The sequence below is a fragment of the Bactrocera oleae genome, chromosome 5, assembly GCF_042242935.1.
Source record: "Bactrocera oleae isolate idBacOlea1 chromosome 5, idBacOlea1, whole genome shotgun sequence".
NCBI lineage: Eukaryota > Metazoa > Arthropoda > Insecta > Diptera > Tephritidae > Bactrocera > Bactrocera oleae.
Window position 1 is genome coordinate 32,198,380 of NC_091539.1, and position 9,358 is coordinate 32,207,737.

The window sequence follows — 9,358 nt, forward strand, 5'->3', positions numbered from 1 at the left end:
CAGGATGCTCATCGTCATCAACATCTTCTCGGCCCTCTGTAAAGCGCTTGTACCACATAAAAAAACTTCTTTGAGATGAAGTGGACTCCCCGAATTCCGCAGTTAACATTTAAGTGCCTTGGAGCACTTTTTTCCATTTTTAACACAAAATTCAATACATATTCTTTGATCAATTTCTTTCAAAATTCAAAAATCGAAGAGCCCACAAAACTTGATTAACCTTTTCTGTTGTCAAAAACTTATCGAACTTTCATACTCTTATAACATGTTGCTACATAGTATAATAGTTTTGTTCAGCTAACGGTTCTTTGTATCACCTAAAAATAATTGAATAAGATACAGGGTTATAAGGTGCCCGATAAAATGATAAGGTCACTTTGAAGTTAGTACAATATAAGCAAACGGAAATTCCTTGAAAATGATAACCATATTACAAAAATTCTATATGTACTTGTATATATAAATGATTAGGATGACGAAACGAGTTGAAATCCGGATGATTGAAATCTGTCTGTCCATCTGTCCATGTAACTTGAGTTGAGAGAAAATAGAGATATCGTAATGAAACCCAGTACACGTGTCCCTGGGCAAAAAATGAGGACCTTCTACGAAGAAGGGCCACAGGATGGTACAAAAGAGCTTTATACGAGCCAGGGTAAAGATGATGAAAAATGGATGATGGGCGTGGCACCGCCCACGTTTAGGTGAATATCTCCGGATCTACTTGACGAATTTCAACACAATTTTAAATGCCATCTGGTTCTTTCACTTCCAGTACACAAATCAAGCACCAATGCATATGTCGCTATATAGTTTTGCACTAAAAGTGCCTTTGCCATCTCGAGTCTAATAATTGTCAAAATCGGATCTTACCACTTACCGAATATATGGACCCCAGTGCATATGGTTGACTTTTTTCCGAAATTACCGGTCAATCTCTGAGATATATTACTAAAATTTGGGGAAAAGGTTTCTTTGATAATAATATACCCTTTTAAGAGAATAGTTTCAATTGGGTCATAGACCCCATATACCTAATGTAAATATTTTCAAACTTCCAGTTCCGGTACCACGTATATCAGCCAACGTGGCAGTTATTTCAATAAAATTTAGAAAGCAACTTTTCTCCATATATATGCAATGTCCAAAATTAATGCAAACTTCCATTTTCCTGCCCGCCTTATACCCTATATAACGATTTCCGACTTTCGACCTGGCTTTAAGATTGAACAAAATGTGTTATATTTTAATAACGAACGATTTCGTCGAACAATGAAGTTGAACCTTTTGGCTACATTTTTATACCCTGAACAGAGTATATTAAGTTGCAACAAAGTTGGCAACACCCAGAAAACAACGTCGGATACCTCATAAAATATATAAATAAATAATCAGCATAACGAGCTGCGTCGATTTAGCCATGCCCGTCTGTCTGTATATACGTGAACTAGTCCTTCAGTATTTTAAATATCGATTTGAAATTTTGCACACGTCCTTTTCTCTACAAGAAGCTGCTCATCGGCCATACAAACTGAACGATCAGAATCAAATGCTTGTATGGAAAACGTTTTAATTTGAGGAGGTATCTTCACGAAATTTGACATGGGATATTGTCTAAGGTAATAATGCAATCTCCGAAGAAATGAACGATCGCATTAAAGTTCTTTTATTCTTTTGGAATGTTTTGTATTTGTGCAGAGTATTATAGCTTCGGTGCAACCAAAGTAAACGTTTTTTATTGTTTTAATATAATTTATATACACCTGAAGGTATTTCCCCGACTTTGATCCTGGAAAGTTGCAAGAGTATAAAATGTTCGGTTACCCCCGGACTTAACTCTTCTTTGCTTGTTGTATATATATTTCACAATCCTTATATCCTTACAAGTTGCAAGACAATTCGAAGTACCGTTTGAATAATTTTTACTTAACTTTAACGAGTTAATGTTCGTCCGCGGCCTTTTTTTTTAACCCTTTTCACATATTTTTACAAAGACTAGCTTTTTAAAAATGTTTGAAAAATTTTTACATTCTTCTAACAACTTAAATTTTGTTTTTCAGCGGATGTATTGGTAAACGATAATCCTGTACATTTAACCATCTGCGACACGGCAGGACAAGACACATTGGATAATCTGCGACAATTGTGCTATCCCGATAGCGATGTATTCGTTTTATGTTTCTCCGTTGTGAGACCAGAGACGTTTCATGCTGTTAAAACGAAGTGGGCACCAAAATTTTCCAAGTCAAAAGCTTCCCTTATACTCGTTGGAACACAGGCCGATTTGCGTAAGAATTCGAAGGTGTTGAAAAATTTGCAGGTTTGTTAACCGTCGGAAAATTTTGCACAAGTCTTGTTCACCTAACGGTTCCTTAATACAATAATGCATCTATTTTAAGTTACATATGTACATACATATATAACGAGCGGAATGCCTAGATGTTTGTTATTATATATTTGTATGTTTATTATTATATATCTATCTATCTTGCAACATGTTTCTACAAAGTATTGTATAATAGTTTTGTTCACCTAACGGTTGTTTGTATGTATAAATCAGGATGAAGAGACGAGTTGAAATCCGGGTGATTGTCTGTCCGTCCGTCCGTCCGTCTTTGCAAGCTGTAACTGTATATAAATTTAAAAATTGGGATATCTTGATGAAACGTGGTATACATGTTTTGTAGCACCATAAGGATGGGGGTATTGTAAATGGGCGTAATAGGACTACTGCCACGGCCACAAAACGCCATTAATCGAAAATAAATAAATGGCCATAACTAAGCTCCATAACAAGATATAAAACTGTTATTTATTAACGAATCGCATTAGAGAGGGGCATCTGCAGTTCAAAAGTCGGCGTAGCCCTGCCGTCCAAGAGTTTTAATGTGATTATTTCCTAAACCAATAAAGCTTTAATAACCAAATTCTGAGGGAACAAATATTTTCCTTTACCGACATGTGAAAATGGGTAAAATCGGGTGATAACTCCGCCCACTCCTCATATAACGATTTTAAAGTAAAAGTACGATAACTCATTAAAAAACCCCATATACTTTTAATTGTACATATAATATGATGGTATAATTAAGTTTTATATGAGCCAGGACAAAAATTGGACAATGGGCGTGACCTTTAGGTGAAAACCAATATTTCGGGATCTACTTGACCGATAGTAACCAAATGGTAAGTGACATTATCCTGACTAGCCTATTAGGGTGGAGCCAAAAAAAATATTTTTTTTGCTTAGCCTGGGGGAAAAATCTGGAGATTATAAAAAGAAAACATTTTTGGACCAATAAAATAATTGTTTTTAATATCTAGAGGCGGCCCACACAGTTTTAAAGTAAATTTTCGAGGTAAAATTTTTATTTCGTAAAAAATTTTTGTGTTCTAACAGCTGTGGAGAGTCCTCTTTCTGGCCAATTAAAAGATATCAACTTAAAAAAATTTTTTGTGATCATTATTAGAGTTTTAAAGAAAAGTTTTAAACGACAACATGCTTTCCTTAAGCGTCAAAATAAATTTTGAGTCAAAAACCGTCACATTCGGTAATTTTTATTTAAATGTAAAGAGTTTAAACCAAAACTAATTTTTTCTTGTCCAAACAAAATTTTAACTCGGAATTTACTTTAAAACTAAGTGGGCCGCCTCTAGATCTTAAACAATTTTTTTTTTATAATCTACAGATTTTACCCTCAGGCAAAGCAAAAAAAAAATTTTTTTCGCTCTACCCTAATGCCTATGTTACTAATTTGCGAAAGCAGATTAAAACCATGCCTACTTCCCATATAACACAAATTTAAATTCCATCTGATCTTTGGACTTTCCAGTATATAAATCAAGCACTAATGAATATATTGAAATTAAACGAGTGGCTTCATAACTGTCCCAATGTCCTCATCGGCTGAGTTGATATCACATGTATCACATTTGAAGATATTTTTATAAAATTTTAGCTGACGCGAAGTATAATACAAGGTGCGTTCCAAAGTAAACAGGACTTTTCAAAAAAGACAGAACAAATAATGTTATCGGCAAAATCAATTAATTTTATTCAAAATAGTCTCCTTCTGCTTTAATACAGATTTTTGCCCAGTCCAAAAGCATGTCGAACGAGTGTTTTTGCATTTTTCCGAAAAGGTGCACGGTGCCATATCAGGTGAATACGGGGAGTGGTTGATTGTTAAAATGTGATTTTTGGTCAAACAATCGGCCACAAGCGTCGATCGATGAGACGGCGCATTATCGTGCAACAAACGCCAACTTCCATCTTCGCGATATTCGGGCCGAACAAGTCGAATACGGCGCACCAAACGCTTCAAAACTCCAAGGTAGAATACCGCATTAACGGTTTGGCCGGGTGGAACAAATTCTTTGTGGACAATACCCTTGGAACCATAAAAACAAATCAGCATTGTCTTCACTTTTGACTTCTCCAGGCGCGATTTTTTGGGTTTCGGCTCATTTCTCATGTATGTCCTCACGACCACTTTGAAAACGTTGAAACTACTCGTGAACTCTGCTACGGGATAGGCAATCATCGCCATAAACTTGTTTCATCAATTGAAAGGTTTCGGTAAAAGTTTTACCAATTTTAAAACAAAATTTAATGTTGGCTCTTTGTTCGAAGCTCATTTTCGCACCGATGACAAAAACATACTGACAGTTAAAACTCAATAACTTCACTTCCAATAGATGAAATGTCATTAAATTTTTACTGGAAGTCGATAAAGGATAGCAGATTCTTACGCACTAGTCGACATATAGATGGCGCCAATATAGATTACTTTGTTACTTTTTTACTGTTTATTTTGGAACGCACCTTGTATAACAATAAAACTAAGTGAGCCTATGACCTATAATATAACTTAATAAATTACCAAATTTGATTGTAAGCCATTCAGGATTTCGTCGAATAATGAATGTTTTATTACTTCGCAACATATTTTAATATAAAGTTTTGCCAACATCTGAAGGTATTTAGCCGTCTTTGATCCTTGCAAGTTGCAAGAGTATAAAATCTTCGATTACATCCGAACATTACTTGTGTATATTGAAGTAGGTGGTTGAAAAAACTTAGTTGTGCAAAAGTAAAAGTTCTATTATCTCTTCATTCAGAGAATATGAAAACTAATAAAATTGCAAAAAAAAAGTTATTAAATATTTCAATACAAGAAAAATAGTCTAAATTAATGCTTATGTATGTTGATGTTGTTGTAGCAGCAGAATCCGGTCCGTTCCGCTTACGTAGACCCGACTATCGTGGGAACCGAATTCATATGTATATTTACTATTGGTTAAAAACAACTATGTACTATTTTATAACTACAATAATTTGTATAATTTTTTAATTTTTAGCTTAATGGCGAAAGTCCAATTTCACATTCAGATGCCTGGGATTTGGCTGCAAGCATAGGAGCGTCATACATTGAGACTTCATCAGCAACACAGGTTAGACGATTTGTTTCATTTTCTGTTATATAAAATTTTGTTTAACATGTTAAAATTTCCGAGAGTATAATATAAATATTGATACATTTTTTTGGAATAAGCAATTCGCTGCCAACTTTTTCGCTAAAAAATTTAATAATTTTTAAAAGTCCTATATAAATTGTAAAAAGTTAAAATCTAATTATTCAAATCAATAGCACAGTATGACATTGACATTGACAGATTGTTGTATAAAATTAATAAATATGGCAACGACAGCAATTATTCGAACGGAAAAAAGTGATTTGCGATGCCCATCATAACATGGTGCTGGATCATCCGAAGTCAAAAAATCATTTCTTAAGTAATGGTTTTTTTCAGGTAACGCCGAGAAGGGTTTTCGACGTTTAAATAAAAAAATTTTTTTTGAAACACTTTAAATGAAAAAGGGCAATATTTTGCGACTAAACCAGCAAATTTCTTATTGTGAAATAAAAACAAGAAAAAACGTTAACTTCGGTTGCGCCGAAGCTATAATACCCTTCACAAAAACAAAGGCCCCTTACAAGAACTTGATTCCGAACGTTCAATTTGTATGGCAGCTATATGATATAGTGATCTGATCTGACCAATTTCTGTGGAGAATAATTTGTTGCCTTAAGCAATAACTCGTGCCTAATTTCGTGAAGATACCTCGTCAAATAAAAAAATGTTCCATGCAAGCACTTTACTCCGATCGTTCAGTTAATATGAAAGCTATATGCTATAGTCACCCAATCTATACAATTTCTTCGAGGATTGGATTAATGCCTTAAATAATAATCCATGTCAAATTTCGTGAAGATACCTCGTCAAATGAAAGAGTTTCCCATACAAGCACTTCATTCCGATTGTTCAGTTTGTATGGCAGCTATATGCTATAGTCATCCGATCTGAATAATTTCTTTGGAGATTACATTGTTGCCTTAACTAATAATCCGTGCCAAATTTCGTGAAGATACCTCGTCAAATGAAAGAGTTTCCCATACAAACACTTGATTCCGATTGTTCAGTTTGTATGGCAGCTATATGCTATAGTGGTCCGATATTGGCCGTTCCGACAAATGAGCAGCTTCTTGGGGAGAAAAAGAAGTGTTCAAAATTTCAGATCGATATCTCAAAAACTGAGGGACTAGTTCGCGTACATACAGACGGACGGACGGACAGACAGACGGACATGGCTAAATCAACTCAGCTCGTCACGGTGATCATTTATATATATACTTTATATGGTCTCCGACGTTTCCTTCTGGGTGTTACAAACTTCGTGGCAAAATTAATATACCCTGTTCAGGGTAATAATTAATAAAATAACTCTCCGGCGATACCTCAGGAATTATGTACAGAAATAGTGTTAAAATGTCAAAAGGATAGGTGCAGTAGTTTTGAAATTATGTAGATAAACGAATTCAACGTGAGTTGTGGGGAAAATGGTTTAGAGCTTTGAACACTAAAAACCTCATGTAAAAAGTTCAAAAAAAAAATACTCGCAATTTCGGAAGTTTTGTACCAATCGGCTCAATAAAAATATATATAATACAAAAATTTTAAAACCTCAACCCAACCCCGGACTATAATTTCCCCAACCCCAGGAATCAGATATAAGTATCGATTAATATGTGAGGTATCTCAAGGATAATAAGTTGGCATGGATAAAATCGATTCACTGCCCCCAAACCTAGTGTTGCGTTATGGCCTTCTGTTACAAAGTCTAAAAGGGGAAAAAGAATTAAAATTGCGGCAAAAATGTATCAGCAGGAGATTTTAGAAGGCGTGGTATAGCAGTTAAGCATTGGAACTTCTAGCAAGCATCTGCTCCAGCACACAATGCAATAATCCAGCAGTGACTTAAAAGCAATATTTCTTGTTACAGATGAGAGTAGTCTGGAAGTCCAGATTTGAATCCATTGGACTACAGTTTGGACCCATAGTTGGTGAACATGGCCTGTCGAATATACCGCAGAAATTTACCAATAGAAGCTGTGTGTACTGCTATTGATCAATGGCCGAAACGGTTGAGGGATTGTGTGAAAACAAAATTGCTCATATACATATATGCATTATTAAAAAAAATTAAGTCTAATAAAGAATGTATTACGTATTTATGTATATAGTTAATTTTTAAAACTGCCTAAACACTGCCATGTAACATAACATATGGCAGGATTAAGTAGAATAGTTAGTCATTTCAATAAAATTATAACATGTGTTCTTCTTAACGACATAAAACCCATATGTTGAATTTCGTCCCTTTGCCTGAGTTTACATTGCACATAACGATATTAGCGTGAAATATCTCAATAAAATAAAACAAAAATATTTCTATTAGTATTATATTATTCGGTGGGTGGGATAATTTGTTTAATATTATTATTCAATAATTTAATTTATTCATATTGGATTTAATTTTCATTTTTTTTACAGGATAAAGTCAAAGAAGTCTTCGACACTGCAATTTGGGAAGGACTGACACCAACTATATTGCCTCCCACACCAACGCCACCATTATGGAAAAAGATACTGTGTTTGGCGTAGGAATGCTTCCTAATTCGGTATATGTAACAAATATGCAGCGCATACATATATAACTATTGCTAAAGAATTTACACACATATAAATACATACATATATATGAATATATATATGTTTCTACTGATATTCATGTATTAACGCAAATCGCTTAAGTATGTATTGTTGTGATTAAAGTTAGCGTGAAGTCCAGCTTTATAGACTGATTAAGATTAGTTGTACATTTACGAGTATGTATACACGCTATAGGCACAGATAATTGAAAATAATCATTAAATTAATTGTTTAAAACACAATACTTACTTTTATTTGTATTTAATTTTATTCTTATAAACCTACATTTATATATACATATAACTTTATTATTTATAATATTTCGAATATTAACACATTTATGTTATTAAGGTCGATATTTTGTCAATTGTTAATAGATTAAGAACGATATATTCCTTAGAGAGATGACCATGAATATATCTGCTAAGTACAACATCGTGTTTTGAAAAATATAAATATTCACAAATACATATGTATAATGCATATAAAGTATTTTTATAAAAACTAAATAAAATTTCGCATTCCATCCATTATATACCATATATATATATATTTTTTTTTTTGTATATATTGTATAAATTCTTTATATTAAGTATATGTAATATTGGGTTATGCATTTTGAGATTATATATTTCGTCAATAATGCTTAGAAGTATCATAAGACTGTTGCCGGTAGAAGGAGTATACGTAAGGTTAAGCTTTTAAGTCTGCGTCGTTTTGGCACGTAGTAGTCACATAGGTAATCATACATAATACTCTTTCGATCTTTCGCAGAAGCTTTCTACACTCCACACATTTCTAGAATGGACTTTACTTAACATATACGTTGCTAACGTTATAAACATAGTGGCGATGTTGTTACAAACTACGAAACTTTCGTTGACACTAGTGTCAGAATCATGTGCGCTAAGAAGGATATTCGTTGGCATTTACTAGTTTACAGCGCTCTTGAAGATGGCTTCAGGTCCCAGCTTCGTTATACTTCTTTCTGCGTTTTTTTACATCCGTCGCCAAGCTAAAAATAAGTTATACTAGTCCATACCTTCCAATAGCATTAATAGGAAAATATAGATTTGTGTTAGTCAGATTTCGTATTTAAGGCCTAATCTTGAACTGGTAAAGCTAGTTTTTATGCCGAGTGACAATATGCAAATGTATTAAAATACTTTAAACTAATCGTTCAACTTTATTACGAAAATTCACGTTCTATATAGAATGTGTTTCGCGCGCTTCGTTCAACTTATGATCAACATAATCAACCTACTGAGATGATGATGATTGAATAATATTGGACCGAATAGAC

The 9,358-nt window shown here is 33.8% G+C and overlaps 1 protein-coding gene across 5 annotated transcripts in view; it reads left to right on the top strand.

Annotated features, from left to right (window-relative positions):
* The window catches only part of RhoU, a 74,271-nt gene extending 65,974 nt beyond the window's left edge, over window positions 1–8,297 (top strand). For 2 of the 5 annotated variants that reach the window (XM_036371857.2, XM_036371856.2), the window contains 3 exons: window positions 2,061–2,320; window positions 5,362–5,454; window positions 7,897–8,297. In XM_036371857.2, the coding sequence (XP_036227750.2) occupies window positions 2,061–2,320; window positions 5,362–5,454; window positions 7,897–8,007 (464 nt within the window). In that variant the 3' untranslated portion in view covers window positions 8,008–8,297. Of the gene's footprint in view, window positions 1–2,060; window positions 2,321–3,107; window positions 3,187–5,361; window positions 5,455–7,896 lie in introns of those variants that run through there. The other 3 variants (XM_070109590.1, XM_036371858.2, XM_070109591.1) reach the window with 3 other exon arrangements.
* Window positions 8,298–9,358: the final 1,061 nt, after the last annotated feature.